General features: G+C 44.5%; 1 protein-coding gene across 7 annotated transcripts; it reads right to left on the bottom strand.

Moving 5' to 3' along the window:
• Positions 1-26,019, bottom strand: kndc1 (kinase non-catalytic C-lobe domain containing 1). 7 transcript variants are annotated; one of them, XM_028989346.1, is made up of 32 exons: positions 25,807-26,019; positions 22,945-23,143; positions 21,457-21,515; positions 19,727-19,873; positions 19,061-19,175; positions 18,226-18,956; positions 17,994-18,108; positions 17,818-17,889; positions 17,560-17,621; positions 17,229-17,387; positions 16,952-17,029; positions 16,500-16,575; positions 14,698-14,896; positions 13,541-14,193; positions 13,081-13,219; positions 11,062-11,285; positions 9,502-9,872; positions 9,328-9,360; positions 8,038-8,131; positions 7,848-7,945; positions 7,393-7,577; positions 6,855-6,965; positions 6,619-6,769; positions 6,220-6,402; positions 5,799-6,014; positions 5,287-5,369; positions 5,002-5,155; positions 4,602-4,724; positions 4,139-4,198; positions 2,927-3,084; positions 1,408-1,643; positions 1-943 (listed from the first exon to the last, which is right to left on the bottom strand). In XM_028989346.1, exons 1-31 carry the CDS (start codon positions 25,957-25,959, stop codon positions 1,415-1,417), a joined length of 5,430 nt encoding a protein of 1,809 aa, XP_028845179.1. In that variant the 5' UTR covers positions 25,960-26,019; the 3' UTR covers positions 1-943; positions 1,408-1,414. The 7 variants fall into 7 exon arrangements, 6 of the variants coding, with proteins under 6 accessions (XP_028845179.1, XP_028845178.1, XP_028845180.1 ...); XM_028989345.1 differs by having other exon boundaries at positions 1-1,643; XM_028989347.1 differs by lacking the exon at positions 9,328-9,360 and having other exon boundaries at positions 1-1,643.
• Between the last annotated feature and the right edge of the window lie 1,202 nt (positions 26,020-27,221).

Genomic DNA, 27,221 nt, shown 5'->3' on the forward strand with positions numbered 1-27,221 from the left:
TTTTTTTTTTTTTTTTTTTTTGCTGAATTAGTGGGCTCGTGCAATATTGTGAGTTCAAGGTATAACGAGGTGATGAAATCACCCGGGGGCCGAGAGTGATGCATTCAGCGAATCCCGCGCTTATCGCCGGCGTTTAACGTGTCCAAGGCGAATTCTTATCGTCGGCAAAACGCGCGCGCACCTCAGCGTTTTTATTAGTATTATTATTTTTTTATTATTTTCATTTTCTTTTTAATGTCCGAGGAGTAGACAAGCGACGGTGACACGTCGGTCCCCGGTACCCCGGCGCGCGCTGGCGCCAGTGGCGCAACGGCGACGTTTGGCGACGCGCGGCTCAGCGGCGCAGATCAAAGGGATTACAGTAGCGACACAATTAGGTTTGATTGAGCTGCGGTTGAAATGCTAATGCTGACTGGGTGGCCCGGGGTTCTAAACGCCGGAATTCAACAAATGAACACAATTCCACGCACGGTGTGGTTTTTATTCGCAGTCCGGAATTTATTTAAGCCGCAAACATCATGTCTTCGTGTTTTACAGTGAACACTAAACTGATGAGAACGGTAAAAAAAAAAAAAAAGACAAATAACGCAAACACATCTGGCGAGCCGGTCGTCGGTTCGAGAATGTCGGTGCCAATCTGCGCGTTTATTCCGACCGGTCTGGCGGCCACCGGTCAGAAGACAAAGGCGCTAAAGGATCGTTTAGCTGGAACAATGCTGATAGCGGCATGTCGAGTGTTTCCTTTATCGCTGATCTCCAGGTCGGAGGGCTCGAAGTCTTCGCTTTCCAATTACGGCCCTTTATCTCGCGGCCTTTGAAGCCGCCCCCACTGATCCTGTCCCAAAACAAAGAGCGGGGGTCCGGCCTGGCGGGGCTGCGCCCTGGACGTCACCCCCAAGGGCGCTACTTCCTCGGCGAGGTGGCCCAGCACTGGACACGCACTCTAAAGCGCAGGACGGGACGGATATTCCGAGTTGTTAAAAAAAAAACAAAAAAACAGAGGCCTGGTGAATGAAACCTGATAAACATCGAATTTCCTCATAAGATTTCTTATATTTCCTCAAGGGATGAGCCTTAGACACGCAGGATGCATTTTTTTTAAACAATAAAAGAGGTCTGGACAAAGCAACTAAGGCGAGGAACCTGCAGCAGAACTTGAAAATCCTCTGATATTCTGAAATGTAAATCAAATCCCATGACCACTCTTACCAAAACAAGCAGATAACATGCATTAGTCGACCTAACAAACGATCTTTGTATCTCAAATGTACATAATCTTCCAATGATTACGTTAAATCTGCAAAATATAATCTGAGTTGACTTGCATTTCTGTCATTACCAAACGCAATAGAATCCTCTCATTAGTGTCACCCACACAAAATCTTAGAAAATGTCAAAATGTCCCACAGGTGGGTTACTGGAAGGTGGCCCTGACCCGGCGCAGCGTGTCCTGGATTCTGTGGGCGTGGCGCTCAGCGGTCAGAGGGAAGTTGGCCTGGTTGTCGGCGGCGAGGAGGGCCACGTCGCAGGAGCAGAGGTGGGTGATGCGCAGGCGCAGGTACGCCTGCAGCTTGGGGTCGGCGGCGAAGGGATACTCGCTCTCCTGAAAGGCGTGGACCTGACTCACCACCTGAGCAATGCTCCTGGAACAAAAAAAAAACCAAAGGTGCACTATACATACACAGACCCCCACCTCACAGCATTCATTTATGATTATGTCAGGATTATGTCTAATCCTGTCTAATAAAATATAATTGTCTCTGTATCACTAATAAAATGTCTTTTTTTTTCTTTCTTTTATTCTATTCAGGGCCCAGCGAAGCAGCCTTGTTCTAGAATGTTGTCTTGATTCACCATACAAAACCTGCTTCGCTTGGCTTGCCTGTGGATTAACGTGTTCTCCTTGCTCATAAACAGTGTGTGAAGCATGGCCCATGATGAAGAGGAGGAGTGGGAAGAACATAAGGACGGGGGAAGGTAAAAAGTTGCCGAGTGTGAGACGGAAATTTTGGCCGCCGACCAGAAACAAAAGTGTTGTTGCGAGAGCCGTCCTCGCCGCAGGAGTGACCTGAATTAGCCGATCAGTGAAGGAACCAGATCGTGTCTGCGACTAAAGCAGATGTGTCACTACCCTGTCCTGACCCAGGCATCTGTTCCATCCCCAACTTGTTCCCATGCCCAGGATGCACCATCTGGCTTCCAACGGGCCCCAGTACTGCGGAGCCCTGGATCTCCAAGGATGACGGAGGAATCGGCAGCTGTGGCAATACAGGACGCTAGCACATGGAACAACCCTGGCGTCCTGTCTATAGGGAGACTTTAGGGAGCTAGGGAGAGTTTTTTTTTTTTTTTTAATGGTGAAACTCCTTACTGAAGTTCTTATTTAGGCCAATGCATTTCATACCATGATCAACCAAACAGAGGACATCTCCCATCCAACCGCCTGTATTTGCTTGTGCTTGATTTTGAAGGTTCATGCACTTTGTATTCAGTAGCTTTTATACGAATGCCGAATTATCTTTTATACGAATACGAATTATCTGGGTGCTGGAATTCTAGCCCTTTGGATGAAGATCTCCTTAATGAATGTAACATTGGAAGATCCATGGACTTCTGCAAAGAGATGCTGCTTCCATGTAGGATTAAATGTAGGATTCAAAAGTCTGACCTAACAAACACACCAGGATTTTAGGAGTGTGATTTCAACACCCTGGCCACAGCTCAGAAGAGGCAGAATGACCATAATAAGCAAGGAGTGGTCACTTTGTGCCATAAATTCCTGCAGCTTCTTTGGGCTCTTGATTGCCTCTCTGATATGAATGTTTGAAGTCCATGGTTTATCCTGCCATCAGTTTTTACAGCTCATCAGTTAAAAGGCGACAGTAAAGATCAAGGAGCCTGTTTCTCTGCAACTGTGCAGGCCTACCTCAGCTTTGGCCACTTGTAGGCACCACTGGTCAGGGTGAAAGCGCCGATCTCCATCTGCTGAAGGTGCATGGCCAAGATGTGGGCAGCAGGGAGGGTGGGCCTCAACCTCACATGGTCACTTTCGACCAGACACAAGTTATCGCTCTTCAAGAAAACCTGAAACACACACACACACACACACACTGTTCAGGTAGGGGCTCAATCTAGATGCCATCATTCAGGTAAAGAAAGGCATTAATTAACTTTTAACACCTTGTCCTTAATCCCATAAGTGTGTAATGCATTTTCAGACACAATGTAGGACTTGATTCATGTCATTTACATACAGTCAGGTCACATCAGCCACAGTCGCAGTTCCTCTTTCCCACACCCGTCCTCACAAGTACTCAGATATTTAGAATATCTCACAAACTGACAGATCCCAACTCCCCCCATTGGCATATAATATTAAATTAACTGCTAATAAGTTTAATTTTACCCCCAGAAAAAATAAAACAATGAATACATGCCAATTACAATACTATAGTTCTTTTTAAAGCTTTCCCACAAAATTACTATTGTTTTGTACTGTTTTATCAAACCATGTATTTTTTAGTTTGTATAGTTTTGCATTGGCTTGTGAAATCTTATAATGTTTGTCTTGTTCTATAAGTCTTGATTACCACTGCACCACTGACCTTATTTATTGTCATATGTTCCCACTGTCCTATTGGGTGGTAGTAGCCTGGGCCTTCTATGAACCAGAAGACCCAGGCTCAAATCCCACTTACTACCATTGTGTCCCTGAGCAAGATACTTAACCCTAAGTTGCTCCAGGGGGGGACTGTCCCTGTAACTACTGATTATAAGTCACTCTGGATAAGGGCGTCTGATAAATGCTGTAAATGTAAAATTGTGATTATTTGTCTTACGACTGCACCCTTTAGGCAGATCCAGTAAAAAGCTAAATTTACTGACAGCTTCTTTTAGGATTAGACTGGAACTGCCTTCTCCCAAATTAACATATTCAGAAAGTATACTTTCTGAATCAGAAGGTTGCTAGTTCGAATCCCGATCCGCCAAGGTGCCACTGAGCAAAGCAAACTGCCCACTGCTCACTAAGGGTGATGGGTTAAATGCAAAGGACAAATTTCACTGTGTGCAACGTGTGCTGTGCTGCTGTGTGTCACAAGTGACAATCACTTCACTTTAACTTCACTTTTGACTTTACCTGCACCGCCCGCAGCTCCTCCAGCACCTCACAGACTTTAGCGTTCAGCTGCTTCCATGCCTACAGAATCCACAGGATTTCAGTCAAATGGTGAGAAAAATTATGTCTTTTTGTTCATTTAACACACACACACACATGCACACACACACAGAGCATCAGGGAGGATGACAGATGACAGGTATTTGATAGACACTTACAAAAACAGGCACTCCCCATTAATTTAAACATAAATTATTATAAGCCACAGAACACAGAAGAGGCAATTATGAAGCAATTTCCACAAATGGTAATTATGGCGAGGAATATCGCATCCTTCTGCCCACGTCTGCCACAACCCCAGATAAGCAACTGCAATCTTCTCATGCCGCACCGGGGCTCACCTTCCTCCAGCAAACAAATTTCCACCAGGCGAGGGGGATTACGATTAAATAGCGGAGACTCATTTTACTCTTCCCATACTTACGGGTAATTGCCTGACAATCACGTTCTCCAGGCCTCCCAGGACCTGCATGGCCGTGGCGAAGTTCCGGGACTCGTAGCAGTACTTGGCGACCGAGAGAAACTTTGAGATCAGTCCAGCCTGGGCCTGAAATCAGGAGGTAGACAGATGTTGCTACACCTCCACGCTGCAGCAATGTTCCTCATCTGAGCTGTTCCAGCTCAAGGAGCAGTTTGTGCTCCATCAGATTTTTCATTTCGGGAGGTCACCCTGATTCCCCACTTTTATTATTTCTGCGTTTGTGCTTTCAGTCCATGTCAACTGGACACCAGAAGGCTCATCATCTGAACAGTTTTCTTTTTGTTGTTATAAAGAATCCTTATTTAGGACATTTTACATTATGTAACATTAAGGTGGTCATCACCTTCACCGAATCACAGATGACAACCTCGGCGGAAACCCAGTTGGTGACATCATCAGCGTATTGCAGGAGCAGCTGGAGGGGGCTGTCCTGAAGTGAGGTCACAGAGAGGAAGAGGCCGCTGCCCTCTAGTGCTGGACTTTCAGGTGACACACATCTGTGCCGTTCAGAATGGCAGAACAGGGTTCAAAACCTACATGCACTTTATAAAATAATATAATATAAACCGATTTACTGCAATGAAAAGATCTGAGTTGAAATTTGTGTGTCTTGACTGGACGAGCTTACTTGCTCACACTCATGGACTTGTCCCTGATGCCTTGAGCTCTGGAGTTGAGGAAGTGAACTGGATGGCAACCCTGGAACACCTCCTGAGGGGAACATGCAGAAACAAGCAGAGTGCGTCTCTCATTCCATCATGACTCCATTCCCGACGCTCAACTGATTGTCGCCCCCTTCAGGATAATACAAAAACATGATAGACGCAGCATAACAGGGTATTGAGGTATTTTCCTTCAATACCTTTGTTATAGAAACAATATATAGATATATGAGTGACCATGTTGTCCACGATAAACAGGATAACGCTCCCAATTATATTCTAAAATCATTATTCTAAAACGTTTTCATGAATTTATATAACATTGTGAAGACTGAAAGTATAAAATCACTCACAATTCCTCATGAAGTTAACAAAAAATTGTTAAGCACATATATGAGGCTCTTTTGTATATGAGAGCTTTTTAAACTTTTCAAAGAATTAAAAGATATGAAGCTTCCTGTTTTTGATTCATTCGTACCTGCTCCAGCAGTGTGAGCTGCTGGGCAGCCTGCTGGGCGCTGCACTGGCTCTGGCCGAAGGGCAGCCGCTCCTCACTGCGCAGGCAGGAAGGTGGCAGCTGGGTCAGGAGGGAGGAGTAACACGGTCGGGGCAGTGCCGCGGCGATGGAGAACATCTTCTCTTTGGGCATAGACAACTGAGGCTCCACCACGCGTGAGATCCTCCACTGGAAGCTCTGTGCACACAGACAGGCATGCAGAGAGTTTTGACCAAACAACCACAGTCTTACAGCGATTAGAATCACTCTACAATATGTCTACTTAAATTTTAGATCAATTATAAATATTTAATAAAATGGCTAACAATAAAGTTAACATACATTATAATCTTTAAAAATTGTTATTTATGTGCAATTACGGAAAGATTAATTGTGCACAGACCTTTCTCCCACAATCGTCGATGGAGGATTTCCTACCAAAGGACTGGAGGGACAGAGCATCACCATCCTCGAGGCAACCAATTGGGCTCCCGGAGCGAACACCGAGCCTGTGGCGCCACCTTTTCCTGGGTGTGGTCTGCAGCAGAGCGATCAGGCTTTCTCCTCGGCTGTCTACAGGGGCCACCTATGGACAAGAGACACATATCAGTAACTATGCATGTGACAAGTGAATCAGACAATTATTCCTCTTTATAAAACACATCCAATAGTTGGACACTTTATAAGCGCAGGTTATTGGAAGCCAGTTACAGACTGTAGTCGATCTATTGCTTCAGAGTCCCAAAAACTAATCTGCTGGGGAGACGGTGGTGTTCCACACTGGGGTAATAAAACCAGTCACCTCAGCACAGAGGAAATTGTTTAAGGTGTGCAGCAGATTAGACTTGGGGGTGAAGTCCACCAGCCGGCAGTCTTCAACCCAGATCCGCAGAAGTTCCAGGGTTCTGTGGTAGACTTTTGAGGCATCTGACAAAGGGTCATCATGATTTTCTCTGGAGGAAGAAACCCACAAAGGTAACGTTTCACTGATTTTAAAGGGCAAAGGTCACAAGAGGATTGTCTAAGTATGGTTCTTACCCTGACACCCGACTGAACGTGTCCATCAGGAAGTGGAGAAAATCTTCTGGTGTGCAGAAGTAGCGGTACGTATAGAGGAATTGCTGGATGTAGCCCTCCAAATGAGCATTTCTAGACAAAGCATTTCCACAGTAAAATAATAATGGGGAAAAAAGGCAATTTGTCAAATCTTTTTTGAGTGTAAAATAATAATGGAAACAAAGATCATCAGATGTAATTTAACAAGCATGTTTTCAATCACAATTGCTAATTTCTTTTGGCACGTGAGTGCATTTCTTTGTTTGGGTGGACTTTTAGGTAATTTCATGACAGGGAATTAATAACAAGGAATCAATGTGACCGTGAGAAGTTTTTTTTTATTTTCTTAATAACCATGCTTGTTAAATTAAATAAATCTGGAAGTGGTATTTTTTCTCATTTTTAAGGTCCATACATGCACAGTATTTTGCTGTGTAATTATACTGAACTGGAAGCAATACATCATCTTTAATCAACTCAGTACTGGATGACTGATATAAATGTCTTTTCTTATGGTCACCTGGCATACAAGTAGGACATGAGGCCCATGGGGGTTCCAGCCAACACAGGGCTGCTGCCCACAAGGCCACACTTCCCTTTCCTGGGTTCAGACAACAAGTTCAGCACAGCTGGATTTGCAGTACCATCTGTGACCAGAGAGGGCAGCAGACCCACCTCCACACCCTGTTGTTTCACAAATAGGACCTGTCAGCACACAGAGAGGCTAACTTCAGCCCAGTCAGGACCATGGTACGACACAACATAACACCGGGTAAAAAAAAAACGGGACAAGGAAGAACACAGGGGGAACAATGTCTAAAATGACAAACTCAAAATCCACTTCTAGGAATATAAATTCTCCGAGAGGAACACATGCAGTTGGTTCACATGCACATTTTCACATCATAAAGAGATGGACTGCTGAGGTCTCCCCTAGTTCCAGTATTACAAAGCTTGCACATTAAAGTGTCCAACCTCAAGATATCTCCTAACAGAGTCCAGGAACAGCACTTTGGATTTCAGCTCCTCCAACTGAACCTTCAGTTTAGACAGCATCATTTTGGCATCTGAACCTATAGAAGGGATAAAACATTACAGAACCATAGACATTTGCTGATTAATTAGTCACTGAGATACTTTAAAAATGACTTGCAAAGAGGCACACCTTTATTTTTCTTTTCTTGGAAGATTAGTTTATGGTAGAAATTTCTAGTCTTCCTCAGGTTTCTTGTCTCTATTGTCAGTTGCTGCTGAAGCTCCTACATGCCAGAAAACACAGTGGATCACTCAAAAACAAAATTTACTTAAACATTACATTCACACAATGTTACACATTCTCTCAGTGATTTTAATTCTCATGGTTTTAGCCCCTTACTCTCTGGGAAGTTCAGGAAATTCACTGATCAGCTTCACTAGTTTCAGACCACAGCCAACTATTTGTTGAAAGGAGCAAGCAGCTGTACTGATGTGCTTCATTCCTCACATCCTATTTAAATTTATGACTACAGATAATGGGTTAATGGGAAGATATTTACAGTATATGGCAAACCGTAATGGATGCACTATATATTTTTTGGAACAATGGCATGATTAATTAATTAAAAATAATAAAATTTATCAAAATACAATTTGTACATAGCAATGTCAGCTAATGACAAAATAAATGCACACATTTCCCACAGAATCTTATTAGCTACACAGTATCAAAAGTTTGGATGCACGTACTTATTTATGGGTTTCGCATTCTAGAAAAAAAATGAAAACACAGGTTATATGATAAATAAAACAGCAGCTCATGAATCGGCTTCGATGACAACAATTTGAACAAAGCAGCCATGAAGGTAATAAGAGGCAACTCTGAAAAAACAGATTCATGAAACATACTTCACTTTCTCCTGCAACAGAAATATCTATAAACTTCTCTCCATAACCACCACAGTGTGCATCCAGACTTTTGACTTGTAGTGTATAAGCTCCACATTTTAGCAATAAGAGACCATTTTAATGCTTGTAAAAAATGCTCTGTGGTAAAGATGCAGTAAAAAACAAACGGTAAAAAAGAAACAAACCAACAAAGATGGGTTCTAACCCCACCATGATTACAGGGAGCGATGAACTCAGCCCTTCACCATGGTAACAGGAATCAATGGTGCTTTGAAGTGAGAGGAGGAGCACGTCTGACACACAGAGAGGTGTTTCTCTCGATGGCCAAGAGCAAAAAAACAGAGCCAAAAATAAAAGCAACCACAATGGTATTATCATCAAAGCGCGCCCACACAAAGGCTGCACGATGATACTGTATTATGCATGATAATCCCAGCGCTGTGTGCTTATCATGATAATCATTTAGACTGTTGTTTACGCACCAATCACACATCTTGATCTGGTGTGATTGACAGGTTTCTGTAGCATGCCAGAAATTCATTCTGCATAACGGAACGTTAGAACAACATACCTGGTAGAGATCTGGTTCTAAGGGCGGTGATTCCTTTTCAAATGTTTGCATCAAAAACATTTGTTAGAGAAATTAGTGAAAAGACACATATAGCAACGAGGACAACATAGAGAAAAGAGCAGAGGACAGACGGAGATGCAGGACTGGGACAACGGAACATCATCTCTTTTTCACCTGCGTTTTCTCCTCCAGGCTTGGTGAGGAGTTGTGCTGGCCGAGTTTTTCGGTGTACCTCACCACGTCCTGGTTGAAGCAGTCCTCTCCATAGAGGGCCAGGGCCCAGGCGGGGTTGTATCTGCGGCCCAGCAGAGCGGTCCTGCTGGGGGACAGTGTCCGCTCAGAGTCCAGAGTGTCTGTATCCTCCATGTCCGTGGAGCTGTCTTGGCTCAGGTGGCCTGACTCGCCCTCAGCATCGTTCACCTCTTCCTCCCCCCAATTCTGCGATGGGTGGGAGGGCTCGACTTCAGAAGGACTTTTATCAGCAACCCCCTCCCCTGCCTTTGGACTCTCCACAGAAAAACCACAGGCAGAGACAGCGCCCAATCCTGCACAGACCAGAGGCAGAAGCACATTAACGGTGGTCTGTGTTATGTGAGCAGTAGTCTTCCAGAACACGATGTTACGTAATCAAAAATGTTTATGACATCCACTGGCTCCTCCCATTTTAAAACTTTGTTTTAAAAGTTCATCTTCTGGGTGACACACCCACAACAAGAGATGGTAGCTAGTTGCTCGTCTTCAACATACAGGTGACTACCAAACAGACACTAGCCAGTGGTGGTGGTAGCAGCCTAGCGGGTAACCCACTCGCCTATGAACCAGAAAATCCCGCTTACACTGAGTTGCTCCATGGGGACTGTCCCTGTAACAACTGGTTGTAAGTGGACAAGATTGCCTGCTAACTGCAACACATCAATGATGACATTGACTTAGGGACATTTACAGATGATTTACTGACCGCACAAACAGCAAGCTGCATAGAACAGCTCATTTGTTAACCCTTTCAGGCTCAAATTAACTTTTAGCAACAGGAAAAATCCTATATTTGGGGGAAATTATCATATGGGGCAGTACAATAGAATCCTGACTTTTTTTTTAGAGAGACCTTCACATGCAATGCATTCTGAGTTGTTGCAGATTTGCAACATTGGCCCGTTGTGATAAATTGACACTGACAACTGAATATGATATGAACACTAACTTTATTTGTATACCACTTTGTAACAACACAATACAGTGGCAGAAAAACAACAAAAACAACATGGTTTAAATGGTTTAAAAAAATCTCAAATCCTCATTGAGAAGGCCATGTTTGCATTTCACAGTTTTTGTCCTTAGTAAAGCACGCAAGTACTTTGCACTTCAGGCAGGCCATTTGTGTGTAGCTAAGTCCTGCAGTGGAAATTCTGAGTAAAAAAACTCATAAAATATTTATGTGGGGGAATCAGGGAGTTAGGTTTTAACTGTTGCAAATCAGCAACGCCTGCCTCGAGAGGGTTAATGGAATGTGCGAAGGAGAGCCTGACATGCCCCTCCAATGAATTTATTTCTAATGCACCCACAGTGGCCCCTCTGTCCCTTGCCAAGCTGGTACACTTGGTATCAGTCCAGCTCAATAGCTACAGCCAGTCCCAGACTATCAAAGCGAATTCATCAAAGCAGCCAATCGCAAAACAAGACACCTCTGTCAGCGGAATGAACTAAAACAAGACAATAAAAAACGAATAACCCTACCTGCGTTGGCATGGTGGCACTCCACTGGTATCACTTCCTGTGCCTCTCCAAAAGCTTCAGGTGTGTTTTCATGCATCTTTCCTTCAGTCCTGCTGTGTTCAGGTGCACTGGGCAGCTCCGGCTGGTGGATGTCAGCTTCCTCTACCCACTGCATCCTCCGCTCTAAGCGCTGGGGTGACTCCGCTGCCCTTTCTACTGCCTTTGATGCCTGGTCATTAGACTCTCTGCGTGTGGGCAGCCAGAATATCAGAGAGAGGAGAAAGGGAGACAGAGACACGGGTCAAACACACACACACACACACACACACACACACACACACACACACACACAAAAATAAAAATCATAAGAACAAACTGCAATCATAACATCAGTTCGGAGAAGAGAACAAACCCACACTTTGACCAATGCTGAAATGAGAGAACCTAAGAGAACAGCAAAGTTGTTCCTTCATCACCAAACTGAGATCAGAGGAGAAATGTGATCAGATCCTGCCTGGGGTCTGTCATGGGACCCAGCAGTGATGGAAGACGGCCCGCCCTCTTGCATTCAGCAGCTGCCAGAAGAAACCCACCCTACAGGGCTGAGGACGAGTCCTCAGAAAATCCTGGAAAGGATCCTCCACTCCCTTTATCCAGACTGGAATCTCAGCTGCAGGTGAATCTGAATCTCTGTGACCTCTGTGCACATGTTGGGCCGAAATAGGAGGTGTTGTTGAGAAAATGGCCTTGTTTCTTACTTTCTCTTATGTAAACACCTGTTTCTCAAAGCTAATAGCCATCCTCCTCCCGGATGAGGACCACTGTGGTTTCCATAGGGACCCTTTTCATTGAAGGCGAGAGTCTTTTTCCCCCTCTTCTTATGAAAATGAGTGGAGGGTGGGGGGTGTTTGTGGAGAGCTGTCATAAGTGTGCGCTGTGAGGGTTAATCTGCCCAGATTGATGCAGTTGCTATCCCTCCATCTGCCAACCCCCTAGTCCTTTAATGGCCATTTCTTGGTTCCTCTTTACAAAGTGATATTTTGCAGCCCCAGAGAGTGTCTGTGACCTTACTGAGGCAGTCATGAAAACAAAGGTAAAGGTATAATAAACTCAAACATGGTCACCACAAACAACCAGAACTGTTCAGTGCTGAGCCACTTACCATTTGCAAAAATAAATCATTTGGATATGGGACCACCTCGGAGGTCTATTGAATTCCTTGAATTTCAGCACCAGATGTTTAACTGTGGGGTTGCAGTGCCCTGGCTAGCCACATGGGGTGTACAAGAGTTTTCACTGGCTGAATGACACCAATTTATCTCACTAGCAAATCTCACTAATTGGTTTGCTGAAGAATATTTTCATACACTGTCCTTCCAAAAAAATCTGTAAACATTTTCATCAATGCAAGGGTTAATCAATCATGAAGTACTCATTTTAATCTACGGGGCATCTTTAGCTTTTGCCAATGCAACATGTTCTAAAATAATATAATGTGGATTTGACTGAAATCTGCCAGAAGGTTCTCAAGGAGCAGAACTGAGAAACAAACACTGGATTAAAGAATCTTACTGATGAATCCAAAAACTATCCTGATGATAATTATGATTTACATTTACAGCATTTATCAGACGCCCTTATCCAGAGCGACTTACATTTTACATTTACATTTACAGCATTTATCAGACACCCTTATCCAGAGCGACTTACAATCAGTAGTTACAGGCACAGTTCCCGCCTGGAGACACTCAGGGTTAAGTGTCTTGCTCAGGGACACAATGGTAGTAAGTGGGATTTGAACCTGGGTCTTCTGGTTCACAGGCGAGAGTGTAACCCACTAGGTTACTACCACCCTACAATCAGTAGTTACAGGGACAGTCCCCCTGGAGACACTCAGGGTTTAGTTTCTTGCTCAGGGACACAAAGGTATTAAGTGGGATTTGAACCTGGGACTTCTGGTTCATAGGTGAGGGGGTGGCTACTACCCCACCCCTGATGATGATGATGAGGATGATGATCATGATGGGCAATAAAACTTACCCTGAAGGAAGGTCACAGCTGACCACACAGTAGAGCTCCTCCAGCATGTCCTCCTCCCAGCAGAGTTTGGGAAACTTTTCCATGATGACCCGGCAAAATGTCTCAAAATGCAGGCCTTTCAGTGAGAGGATGTACTCTCCTAGCAAAGAAAAACAGTCACTTATGCAAAAGCAGACAATGGGGACATTATTCTGACTTTACCAACATATTATTGTTGAAATTATCCAAATTTATATTAATGCTTCAGAAAAGCGTAAATTAGGCAATGGACCCAGTGAGGACTGGAGAACATTGAGCTTCATAATATCAATGTGTGCTGATATAAAGGTGTCGGAAACACAGACTAGGAGTTTCTTCTCTAGCACTGCAATCATGTATAACAAAACCATATGCTAAAGTGTAAAAGTACAGGACAAGGCCACAATAATATCATATGCAAGAGTGTTGATTGACCAGTTACCAAGGTCTTCTGCTCGGCTCTCCATGCAGCCATTGAAGGCAAACTGATTTCTGAGGAGAGAAGAGACCCTCTGGAGGACAGAACACTGTGGGCTGGTGGGACATGGGGATATATCCCATTGATGATGGTGTTGAAGTGGCCTCATCTGCTGTGTCACCTGAGTTTGGGTCTGTGGCATGGGGGAGTTGGGGTTAGAGCATATTTTCAAGGACATATTTTCATAAGCAGAAGGTGCTGCAGCTCCGGAACTTCTTGTCTGGATCTCAGGCTGGGGGTTGAAGGATGACGGGGTGTCTGCTGGATTTGAGGTCAAAGGCAGGGAAGAGAGGTCCAAACCATTAATGGGAACTGATGAAGCTATCTGGACCGGGAGCAGTGTGATGTGCCCTGTCTGAGGATCCTGGCGCAGAAGGAAGTTGTTGAAAATTGTTGTGGGTTTACCAGCAAGTGGGTCCAACTTCTCAAACATCAGATTATTTAGAGATGGGGAATTGACAAGTGTCCTTCCACTGGAAGAAGAGGAGAGGGAAGTTCCACTCCTGTCCTCCAGCACTTCAGCTGGACAAGCTGGAACATCATCTTTAGGTGTTCCTCTCAGAGAAGCATCTTCTGCTTTGTGGTTGTTTGGCCAGGTCACTGTCTCATGTGTGGACCTTCAGGAATGAGCCACAATCACAAAAAGTAACTCTTCAGGAAACAAACATAATATAAGACAATACACAATGCAGACAACAGCAAAATGTGAAAAGCAACTTATTTGTATCTGCAGCCAGCTGCAGTGGGAATAGAAGAACAAGTCTCCCTTGTTTACTCCAGACATTTGTGTGTTCTGTTACTGGAGGTGAGAGCCCCATGAACAAACCACACTACACCCTGGAGGCAACTTCATGAACCGATGAAGTTGATTTTGATGGCGAATAAGAGAAAAAAACATGTGTAAATGTCTTACATTTTACTGTAATTAATAGTCTGTACATCAATCAGTCTGACTTCATTTATTTATATGGCCCCTTTCATGCAGATAGCAATACAAGGTGCAATTCAAACACAGAAAACACAGAGCTTCCCTTCTCCATTCAGAAAAACACTCATCACTATTCAAGACACACAATCTGTTGCCAGGCCCTAACCCAAATGAAAGACCCTGCCGTACTTACAACTCATTGCCAGGGATGCCAGCCGTCAATGGCTCCTTATCTGTGCCTGCCTCGTCCCGTGCCAGGACAATGGGGGTAAAGTGTGTGGAAGGGGAGGTGTAAGCTTCAGGCAGGCGCGTTGCTGTGGGGACAGGGTAGCAATGGGGCACTGGGCCAGACACCGGAGCCAGACGGCCCTCACTGGCTATGGGTGTAAAGCCTACATTCAGAAAACAGAATACGGTCACATGTCAACACTCTGGAGCCATGTGGGCATGAGAAAAAGTGGGATGGAGACAGCTGGACACTCAGACAACTGAGAACATTTCACTCGTTTTTGTAGACTAACCGCTTTGTTCGAGATGTGCATCCTTGCAGGTTATAGACTGCAGTCCAACAATTGATGGACCCCTGGCAACCACTGTCAACCCAGCAGTGACATTGTTGCATGTAGACTTCTCACAATAAGTTGGGAATATTGTTACTTACATGAATGCTTTTCCTATTTGCTCTGAATTTTAATGAAATAAGTAAAAGTTCCCTATGATATAGCAGGGATATCCCCAAATAACAAAAAATGACAGTGTTAGTGGAGTTTTTCCACCAGTTTCTGCAATGACAGCTTGACAGCGCCGCCTCATGCTCCTCACTAGCCTCATGATGTTGTTCTGAGGCAATGTGTTCCACTCTTCCACAAGTGCTACACGCTTCCCTGCTTCAACTGGTCCCAGAAGTGCTCTATGGGGTTCATGTCAGGGGACATTGATGGCCATAAAATATGAGGCACTCCAACTTCCTGAAGTCGAGCTGTGACAATTCTGCCACGATGTGGTGGAGCATTATCATCCATGAACAGAAAGTTGGGGGTGCGCTGGAAGAATTGGAGGATGATGATGGGTTCTATGATGTCTCTGAAGTAAGAACGTGCAGTGACTGAGCCATGTAAAATAACCAAATCTGTTTTGCACTGACTGGTGATGCCTGCCCAGACTGTTGCACCTCCTCCACCAAAGCAAACCCTGGGGACCATTTTGTCCTCAGCGTATATTTCACCTCACCTTCTTCAGCAACACTGACGACCATCATTTCTGTGCATGGTGCATGACCACTGCTGCATTGTCCAGGTCACATGGTCTTGTGCCCACTGCAAAAGTTCACAGCGGTGTCTTGGTGTCAGTGGAGAAAGCTGCGAATGGTTTGTCTAGAAACCCTAGTACCCTCGCATCTCGTAAACGTTTTTCTGCAGCCTTGTGGCAGTTGCATAACAATGTCTGAGTGCATAGGTGCTGGTCATCATTGCGGTCTGTCACTCGTGGGGTTTCACTCCTGGGTCTGTCATGAACTCGGCCCCGTAATCCCCGTAAGATGCTGAATGCAAGAGGGCGGGCCATCTTCCATCACTGCTGGGTCCCATGACAGACCCCAGGCAACATCTGACTGCCTGCCACCTACCCGAAGGCGCGCCATGGCCAAGTGACGCTGCCTGTCCGTTAAGTCACGTCGTGTGTGGCTGTGTGAATGATGAACTTAGAATGACTTACTGACAATATCAGCTTTTTATACCCACAGAATGTTGATACTGAGAAAGGTTGTCTCTTGGTATTGGCCCCATTATAAGGCACACCTGTACACAATGAGACCATTACATGGAAAATACAAAATGAGGTTTGTCTATCACCCCAATACAATTGCCTCCCTATCCCAAAAATGTCTGAAGTGAAACAAACCGTCTCCACACCGTCCCCACACACTGATGTGATCTGATATGTTTATCTATGGCTGAATAATGGGATAATGGCCGTGGCAGAAGTTTTTGAACACACCCGCCTTGACATCTTCATTCAGGTTTCCTCCATCGTCCGACACACTGCTTTTCTCTCCATTCCGGTCAAAGCAAGGCTTTTTCAAGAAACATCAAGAAAAACTATTAGAAACATTACTGTCTTAATTATGTAGCATTGAAGTTTTAACTGGGTTTTTGTATTTTCCACAAAAATGCGACACTGAAAACCATGCAGGACAAGACAGCAAGATTGTTTTGCCGCTGGGGGGCAGTATTTGTCTGCAGTGAAAGAAAAGACAGCTGCAAGGTCTCAGCTGTGGAGGCGTCAGCTGATAAATTCAGCTCTTTCTGATGAACGGTGAAACTGTGCATAAAGCACAACTAAATAATTAAGTGACTTGTCAAAAACGCATGCAGAGGAGAGATAATTATCAACCAACAAATGAACAAAGAAGCATTCTGTAAATGTGGCCTGTTGGGTCAGAGCTGTACCTTGCGGACTCTTTTGATGAACTGCGACCAGACAGCCTCGACTGAAGTTCCCTGACGGGACAAGTAGTCTCGGCAACTCTGTGGCATAGAACCACTCATTTGCATATTTACACACATATGAGTTCTACATATGTAACAATGCAAGCTATCATTTAAATTACAAAATACATTCCATGACAAGTCACTTCAGTGTTCAAACTTACTGAATATTATAAGGAAAGAATAGAGTAGACCACTTGTTTTTATTGAGGATAACAGTGGCGAAAAAAAAACGAACCTTCTTTGCCATGACAATCGACGGCCTTTCAATGGGAGTCCTTTTGGCCATTTCTAGCAGAAGCCTCTTCAGCTTCCTGGGCATGGCCAGCTTTTGATTAGGAGACAAGTTGAACTTGGCTGCCGCCCAGAGTATAGCAGCCACCCCATAAACACAGCCCTTAATGTTGCACATGAAATTCAACCTTAAAAAATGCACTCGGTGAGATTTAGTCATGCACAGAGGGTATTGACAGCGATTTGCTCGCATGCACATGAGTAGTTGCAATAATAAAATTAATAACAACACCTACAGGTTTAACAAATTATCATAATTGACACTTCATACAAACCTTTTCTGTTACAATACCATGCTCCAGATACTCAGGAGCAAGATAAAAAGAATCACAAGTTCCTGGAAAAGAAAAAAGGAAAACATTTTTTATATGGATTACTGTACATTTACAGCCTGGAGCTTTTTGAGAGCCACGCCAGACAAAAATAAACACACTTACAGAGGCAAAGAGTCATTTGTGCCCTTAGACAACAACAGAGAAAAATGGAACAGTCTTGATTTTTTGACCCGGCACAGCCAGTTAACGCAGTTGTACCTGTGTTTTTAGGCTTCAGGAACAGAACATCGCCTTCACAGCCTATGAACACCGAGTCCAGACACAGATACGCTTTTCAAAAAGAAAAAAAAAGGCTTTGAAATAGCATTGTGTTTTGCTGAAATTAAAGTCTCAATATTCCTAGAAATCAATGAGCACCACTGACACAGACTTACCCGGAAAATCAGTGTAGGTCTGCAGCGAGGTGAGGCAGATGTAGCATAAAGCCCACAGCTCTTTGATGGTCAGAGATCGGTTGTAGTGTGACAGCAGTTCCTTTAGTGAGATCCACTGAGGGAAACACATGGTTCACATTAGAAGTACTGGATTGAGGTAAATTGACAGGACCAGCACTGGCTAAAAAGGTACAAAAGACAACAGGGGCCTGTATTTAACAGGAAAACTCACCTCATCCTGAGTTTCTTCATTGAGGCACATCATACTTTTGGTCATGTGATTATTGGAACTGTACATTTTGTGGTGGCTCTCTATGTTGGGGGAAAACATCAGAGTTTCTGGAGCACTATTGTCCTTGGGGACGTCTCCTTTTGTTTCAGAAATGGAAGCCTTTGTGTGGCTGGGTGTCTCAGAACAAGGCTGATCTGAGTGATTGGTCAGTGTGGAACCTCGCTGGAAAGACTTGCCCCAGATGCATGGTGGGAGGGTCACCGGGTTTTCCTCTGCTCCGATTTCCGTAAGGTCATCCACGTGGGAGCTGATGTCAGGGTGAGGGGGTGGCGACAGGGCCACAGGTGGATTGTTGTATTCTGGAACCGAGCAGGAACGGTTGAGGAACCCTCGAGCCCTTACTCGTTGCCTGTCTTGGCTCCTGTGATGAGCCGGTGAGCTGTTCTGAGACCTGCTGTCCCCCTGAAACCCAACATCTTCCTCCTCCTCATCTCTGGTCCCCAGTCCATTCTCCAAAAGTTCTGTCCAGGGAGAAGCCCTAGTCCAGCACTTTTTCCCCAGACTTAGTTCTTCTTCCTCCTGCTTCCTTCCTAGCAATGGATGCCAGTCGTTGGTGTATCCATCCAGGCTATGAGATGGAGTCTCTATGCTAACTGAATGGTATTGACCAAACAGCTGAGAGGCCTTGACCTGTGGCTGCCACTGATCTTCCCAGGAGGTGTCCCATCTGTCTGTGCGACATGGGGTTCGGAGGTCAGCCCTTTTGGTTTATGAATATTCAACATAGCAAACACCAAAAATGTCTAATGCTGCAGAAAGCAAACCATGGTCAAACCTTGAAATGCTGCAATCGACTCAATGGACAGCACCCGTCTTCCGATGGATGAGAGTTTTCGACAAATGGTCAGAGAGCCACCTGTGAGCCTGAGGTCTTCTAAGGCTATAATGTCCTGCAAGGATACAAATACAGAGAGATAAAAGGTGCTGTAAACTTGAAACTTGAAACAAAACATCCTAAACTAAAGCATTTAAAATTACCTTCTTGCCTTGACTTTTCACAGAACAAGAAACATTATAGTGCCCCTGCTGGTTGGCTGCAGTACAACTGTTAGCACTGTCCCTCAATTTTTTACATCATTTTTTCTCTCAAATTTTTTGGCTTCAATTCTATTGATTTGACAACAGCAGACCTATGGCATTGACATTTTTATAGCTGGTGTGTTTCATTCAGCTGTGATCTATGGTGATTCTTCAATTCAGCGATGCATTCTACAGATTCATCCTCACCACTTTCTACTGACCACAAACAACCAAAATGATGCTTGTGTATAAACAGATTCTAAAGGTCACAATATGACTTCCCACCAGACCTAACTGAAACCTGCAGTTTCTTGCCAGAACTGGCCCTGTTATCAATTTGATTCAGGTGTAGTGTGAGATTCTCAATTTACATTTCAAAGAGTTGCTAGCTGTGACAAAGGCTGTGTTTTAGTCTCTGTACCTGTGGGTGTGGTCTGTCCTCTGGGCATTCCAGCTGCATCTGCTCCAGCAACCTTTTAGTCTCCGCCCCCAGGTCCACCTCCAGCTCGGGATCAATGACAAAGTCCAGCGCAGCAGACAAGGTGCAGCCCAGAGAGTAAATATGACCCTAACAGGCACCGGCCATCACACAAACAATGGAACATGATCAGATCATTAGATCACAACATGTCCCATATTTTTTCATGAATTCCCTGTTGTCCTCTGTATCGCCTCAGTAGCCATTATTTGAATTTTCATAATTCTTATGGTGATCAGGATCTGAATGTCAGTCAAAGTGATGAACACTGAGATCTTCAGATGCAGGGGAATGAATTTCATCTAAATTGCAATATTGCTTACACGTCTTCTCAAATACAAACAACATAAATACATACCCACACATTAGTGTTCATGCATTGCTGGGTGCTTTAGCAAAATAAACGTTTTAAAAGTGAAGTGATACACTGCACATGGTGCACGCAGTGAAATGTGTCCTCTGAATTTAACCCATCACCCTGAGTGGGCAGTGGGCAGCCATGACAGGCACCCAGGGAGAAGTGTATGGGGACGGTCCTTTCTCATCGGCGGTTCAAACTTTTGAAAAGTGAAGTGATTGTCATTGTGAAACACTGCTGCACAGCACACGGTGAAACGTGTCCTCTGTATTTAACCATCACCCTTGGTGACCATGACAGGCACCCAGGGAGCAGTATGGGGCTGGGACCTTCAACAATGAGACCTCAGTGGAAACATGACGGTTCGGGATTCGAACCCACAACCTTCTGATTACGGGGCCACTTCCTTAACCGCTAGGCCACCACTGCCCCTGAGATACTGAGAAAGCATACACTTTGACACACAAATACACACATCAGCTTAAAAATGTTTACAAGAACACAAGGTGAGTGTTTAGGGGTTAAGAACAGACAGCCTTTATGAGACACTCCATTTCAATTTAGCAAATCTCTCAAGTCATCAGCATGACAAAAAAAAAAAATACATGAATTTTCTGCATTGCATCCTCACTCTTCCTCCCCAGGGTTTCTCCAGGTTTCAACAAGTTACTTTTTAGGGTCCTTAAGACCTTTTTTAATTCATCAAGGTAAAAATGAAATCTTACAATTCTGCAAAAAGCAAATGAATGTCACATTTGCCAAACTGGAACAGTGCCTCACGAGGCCTTTAAACTGCCCATTAGGACCAGAGGGACCTAATCCTGGAAATGAAGGTGAAAGAGAAGGGTATAGAACTAAGAACTAAACTCAGCTGTGCTGGATGTTTTAACCCGGCTGCAGCCACAAATGAAGTAAAAACAGACAAAGAAAGAACTTAAAAGATAAAAGAGTGAACTTTAAAATGAAATAAATGCAACATCATAAGACACACTTTGGCACACAAGTACTGACACGCACACTCATATTCACCCTCATATGCATGCAGTAAAAATGTTGTAAACATCAGAATCAGAAATGAACAGGAACATGAGACGATTAGCTATAGAAATGCCAATGTGATGGGGAGGGAATAAACAAGATTAAAAGAATAGTGCAAAACATAGCTATGTTGTTTTTTCCCTGCAATGGTATTGATTTCTCATTATGTAGATGGACGTTGGGCAAATTAATTACATTTATACATCTCTACAGCTCATGTGGGGGCCACATTCAGCAAAGATTCTGCACGAGGACTGTTTAAAAAAAAAGCACTTACTTCCAATGTGCTACCCGTCTTGTCAAACTCGGGGGGCACAAACGAACCCTCTGGATCATCTGCAAAGTGAAGAACAAATACAGCAGCAGCAATGACTGTGTGCTGTGCACACAACAGGGGGGGGAGAAAATCATCTACAGATCCTCCACATCTAGTGCCAGGTCGAACCCACGCTGGAACCCACGCGCGAAAAAACGCCAGACAGGCCAAAAAAGACGGCCTCGCCAGTAATCACAGCCCACATCACAGCACAGCCCCCGATCTTAAATAGGCCACTGTTTCCTCCAGACGCAGCGGAGGCACTCGCCTCCTCCCGGAAGCTTCTGCGAGCAGCAGAAAATAGGTCAGCACTGCTTTAAGCTGCAACTCCTCTGAACTTACAGCACCAAACTTCCCAGGTGAGCACACGAGGAACTCCTTGAGGATCTGACAGTTTTTGGGGTGTGACGGAGAAGGCTTTACAGAGTGGTTCAACTCTCCCAAATTTGACTGAAAATGGACTGGACAGAAATAAGTGCATGACTCTATTGAAACCATACCAGGGTAAATGCATGCTGTAATCAAATATAATGGCACTCCCAATAAGACACTGCGCAACTTCTTTTTTAGCTGGGCACCAGAGGGTGGGGCTGCCGCGGTTTATTTTAATCATTTTTTCCTCCAATAAATGGCCATGGTGGCCAAAACTACTTAGAGAGGGTACCAAGGGTTACAGGTACAAGCAAGGTAGAAGGATAAACAGAACATTTAGAACAAGAACCTAAATATTCTCTGCTCCATCTGGAAAAAAAACTGGGCCAAAATCGGTCCAAAGGAACACCGGTTTTGTGAAGCGGAGCGACAACATGCCTTAATTTCTCATGTTTCAGATCCCTATTTAGCACCCTTTTCAGGCTCTACTGCTGCCGTGTAACTGTGAAAGCTTTTACGGAGGAAGATCAGGTGGTAATCTGTAGAATAGGACCATCTGGGCTGGTAGCAGACTTCTCCACTAACCATACGACTTCATTCTCCACTTACTACAATTTTTACATTCTTTTACAGCTAACTGTCTAGACTGCTTCGTACTCTTCACTTTGTTAAAAAAGAACACTTGAAAGGCTAGAACAATATTTGCCATGTTGATTCAATGACGTGATTTAAAAAAAATATATAATTTAGAAGGTTCTATTTCACCCATTGCTCCCCAGCTTTGTGTGTGTGTGTAGTTCTCCCCATCCAGGTTCTCCCGCCACCAATATCCCAGGATGGGTTTAGCAGTGAGTGTGTGGAAATGTGGCTTGAGTTACACACCGAGGATGAGTGTGTGTATACATAAGAGAGACAAAGGTGAAAAAAACACCACCAGGAGATTTCAATATCTTGAAAAATGCCATTTCCCAGCGGAGCAGTGGAGTGCTGACTCACGATCGAGCTGCACCTCACCAATTATCTTGCTGAGACCGCGCTGGCCTCGCTGGCCAATCGGGGAAGGAGCTGCTGACTCACCGCTCAGCTGCTCCATGAAGCACACGTTGCCGTGGGCGTTGAAGGCCAGGGTGTCGGGCGTAATGCAGAGGGTGTGAAAGAGCGGGGACAGTGCGATGCCGTGCAGTGAGCGCACACACTCCACACACACCGCCAACACTTCCTCCTCCGACAGGCAGCTGTCACGCAGGGAGAGGATGTCTGCCAGCGACACGTTCTCCTGGACACACACACATGTTCATGTACACGTGGCTATTGACCCACAAACCTGCCCAAAAATGACCCAGCAGCCTCTGCTGGACATTCAGTAAAAAAAAAAAAACCTTCATAGAACCCAACAGAAAGCCACTCAGCAGTTGATTTAAATGGGAAATTGGAGAAAACGTCTTCCCAAGGCTGGTAAATGGGGCTCTTTGTCTTGTACAGTAAGATGTCAGCAGTCACAATAGCAGGCGTTCACCGGAATTAGCATCGCAGCTCGCGTGACATTTGGAGGGAGCTGATGATTATAGCAGGCCCTTTGTTCAGAAGTCAACACATTTGAATGTCCCTGTACCCCCAAGGATCAATGGTTCATGCCTTTTTTTGGAACCTCAGCATTTGCTTCAACGTTTTGCATTTTGATTGAAAGTCTCCTTTGATCAGTATAGTCTTCTTTTGGAAACTATTAAAATTCTATGGGCCCACCCAAGCATGCATGTGCATTGCTTGAAGGCATGTTTGATACCTCAGATAAATCAGAGTGATTTTGCAATAAAGACCTTTTAAAGTCAATACCGAGAGGCTTTAAATGTGTCTCCTGCGATGAAATGAAGTATATTATAATGCACAGGTACTGATGAACTCATGCAACAGGGCAACATAACACAGGTGAACGACAAACACACATGCAGTAATAAAATTAATGTAGTAGCCTAGTGGGTAACACACTCGCCTATGAACCAGAAGACCCAGGTTCAAACTCCACTTACTGCCATTGTGTCCCTGAGCAAGACACTTAACCCAGAGTTGATCCAGGCGGGGACTGTCCCTGTAACTACTGATTGTAAGTTGCTCTGGATAAGGGTGTCTGATGAATGCTGTGAATGTAAATGTAAGTGTAAAAAATACAGTGTCCACTAGGGACCCCTAGTGGCTAAGGCCCGCCAAGGCTGTGATGTAACATTTCTAATGGACACAGTAACATAGAGCAGTGGCGGTTTTTGACATACATGGGCAGTTGCCCAGGGCGGCATCATGGTGGGGCCGGCATCAGCAAATTTGTTTTGGTACACGCAATGTTGCCCTGACATTATGATTGCATGGCCACCAATCAAATAGTCAGTTCCACCTTAAATGCTTGGCAGGCAGCATAAACCATACAGGCTTTATGCCTGTAGGGCTTACAGTTCATCTTACAGCCAGGATATCTCAGAAATATAGAACGTTTTAAATCTGCATATGGTGAGTGCGAAATTCTGGACTATTACAAATGCTATCAAGTGACACCATTTATCAAGTCTGGCAGAAATTGTATCAACTCATGCCTTTTCACTGTAAGATTGACCTGGGAACTGTGCTCATATGCACATAGACTTATGATGAATATGGACATTTCCATGTAAAATAAATAGTATTGCAGGCTTCTCAATTGCTGAGCAGTATTTAAGGTGGAACAGACAATTCAAATCAAATAATGAGCTGACGTCAGCGTCTTTGTGTACTCTAAATTCTATCACACCCATATATGCGGGAAGTGAGTGCGGGGTCACCGGTGTGCCTGCTTACTGCTGCTGCTGGGCTCACACATGTCGAAAGGGGAAGGTGGAGTGGGGTGCTTCCAATTAAAACACATTTCATTCATAATATTGTCAATCCAAGTTCATTATGTCACAAAAATAATTTCTTGGGTTGTGCGAAATCGCAGAAAAAAAAATACAATATGGACCTGTGCACTTTTAGTTTCTATAAATGTGCATTGGGGTGATCCACGGGTTGGAATATGGGTGTTGATACTGGAGGGCTAAACTACCACAGATGAAAGCTCTATACGTTCATCTGGTTAATACATAATTCTTAATATGTATTAAGTTTCTGAGTGTGTTGGAGGGAGGGGCAGTGGGTGTCTAGGCCCGCCCCTGACAAGGAGATACTGTAAACAATTGAACCTAAAACAAAGAACTGCATGCAAAGGTAGATTCTGTATATGCATATGCTATATTAAAGGGAAAAACCTAACGATTATGACTGATGGCTCATGATAATCAGAAAATCACTACCATGTGAATCAAGATCAGTTTCATGGTATTCACAGTTTTTGAGTTGCCTCATAGAGAAGCCAAGTGTGACCTGCAATGAAACATTTGCCCAGAGTTTAAGGAAACTTTTTGAAAGGTACTGTGTATAACTGAGGCTTGAGCAACTGAGGGTAAGTGTCCGAATGGGCCTGAAAAAAGGTCTAATTCCTGGATGCAGAATAAACACGGTACCGCACTTTTAGGACAGAGAATCTGCGTCTTGGTGCTGCAGCGCACACGTCCATAAATAGGCCGGTTCCCCGGAGGACGTTGCAGAGAACCCGGTCCCGCTCCTCCACTGTGGAGTTCTGAAGGAATGGCCTACATAGCCCTACATAGCCCTACATAGCCCAAGCCCTCAACTTTCAATATGGGGCTCCAGGGGAGGCTGGCAGCGGCGACAAAATCAAGACAATTTTTTTTTCCCATCCAGTTTAATTTGACTAAATTAATTTCTGTGGTCCGGAAGTTGGCAAAGGATCAGACCAATCAAATAAAATAAAATAAAAAAAATCGAAACTAGACACCAGGGTCCCGACTTTCCAGCACCTCACCCAGAAGATCCACTAACAAGCAAACGAGCTGAAGGATGAACGGATCATCTCACCTCGTCCTCGAGGAGCGGCGGCAGATGCTCGGACCCGTAAAACTCCTCTTCCTCACCCTCGTCCTCCAGCCCATGGGCGGCCGCGTCTGCCCGAGACGTCCCCATTCGGTTCCTTCCAGAGATGCGGGTTCTGGAACGTTCCCCGGCCCACATTCCCGAGCGTTCTGAGCGTTCCGCGCCGCTCTGTTGTCAAGAAAAACGACGGCAACTGCGCTGCCATGGAAACGACGTGCGCGCGCGCGCCCAGAACGAGGAGGATCACGGTCCCGGACCGGCAGAACTCGACACAACAATGTCACATTTAGAATCGCAAATATAACATAATAGCAGTATATACCTTGCACGGAGCTGGGACGTTTATTACAACCGGGATAATAACCAGAAGCAGAAGTGTTATTTCTGAGGATCATCATAAGACACATTCCTCAAGACACTTTGGAACCGCTCGGGGGGAAAAGGAAAAGTTCTGAAATTCCGTAATTGTCTATGTTGTCCATGTTGAGATGCTGCATTTATCTTTTTTGAAAACAGTTCTGTGTCTTCCTTCTGTAGTCCCAATGTCTTGCAGTGGGTTTCCAAACATTGCATCATGTCCAAAACTTGCCAAGAGGCTGATTGTCTGCATCATCAGGCATGTCACGGTAAAACAGTAATCATGCCTAATCATTTCATGGTGCCCTTAGAACCATGCCGAATAATTCAAACACAGCCATCGATCTGTACTAATATTTCCCCACTAACCGCTAATACAGTCCTGTGCACAAGTTGTAATCAGTAGCAAAGCTATTTGAAGTTTGGGTGGTAGTAGCCTAATGGGTAACACACTCGCAAGTCCCCGAGCAAGTCACTTAACCCTGAGTTGCTCCAGGGAGGGACTGTCCCCTGTAACTACTGATTGTAAGTTGCTCTGGATAAGGGCGTCTGATAAATATGAACAGCGTCTGACAAAATTCCATGCTGCTTGTATAAACTGAGGTTATGTTCTTTCCTGTTTGACTTTTGCACAGTACATTAAAATTGTATATCAACTCGTGCTCATAAGCAGTTTACAGAATCTAAGTCTCCACATATCAGTAAAACTTCCAGCGTTCACATTTCAAGCTTCTCCAAGACCCAGACTCATCTTATCTGAAAAAAAAAAAAAAAAAATCATCCTGGAATCCAGGACAGGGATGCCACACATCCCCAGGGTCTGGGTACCCCAGGCTAAGGCGACAAGCTGAAGATGTGAAGATGCGTGACAGGCTTTCTTGAGCAGGAGGTGGAGGGCAGCCACTAATGGTGCAGCCAACAAGTTCCCAGACTCCCCTGGGGCAGATGGGAGACACACTGTTAGTTTGTGGAATGCGTGTCTGCAAAATGATATTCTGGTTGTTACAAAATTCTGGTTGTTGTTCAGCAAAATATTCTGTTCT

The sequence above is a fragment of the Denticeps clupeoides genome, chromosome 8 (assembly GCF_900700375.1).
Source record: "Denticeps clupeoides chromosome 8, fDenClu1.1, whole genome shotgun sequence".
In the NCBI taxonomy this organism is placed as follows: Eukaryota; Metazoa; Chordata; class Actinopteri; order Clupeiformes; family Denticipitidae; genus Denticeps; species Denticeps clupeoides.

Excerpts from the sequence above, each read along its gene's own strand:
- kndc1 (XM_028989346.1), bottom strand. The coding sequence starts at position 25,959 with ATGTGGGCCGGGGAACGTTCCAGAACCCGCATCTCTGGAAGGAACCGA. Across the intron at positions 17,890-17,993 it reads GACCTACACTGATTTTCCGG|CGTATCTGTGTCTGGACTCG; the intron begins GTAAGTCTGTGT and ends CTTTTTGAAAAG. Across the intron at positions 14,897-16,499 it reads GAATGAAGATGTCAAGGCGG|GCTTTACACCCATAGCCAGT; the intron begins GTGTGTTCAAAA and ends TTCTGAATGTAG.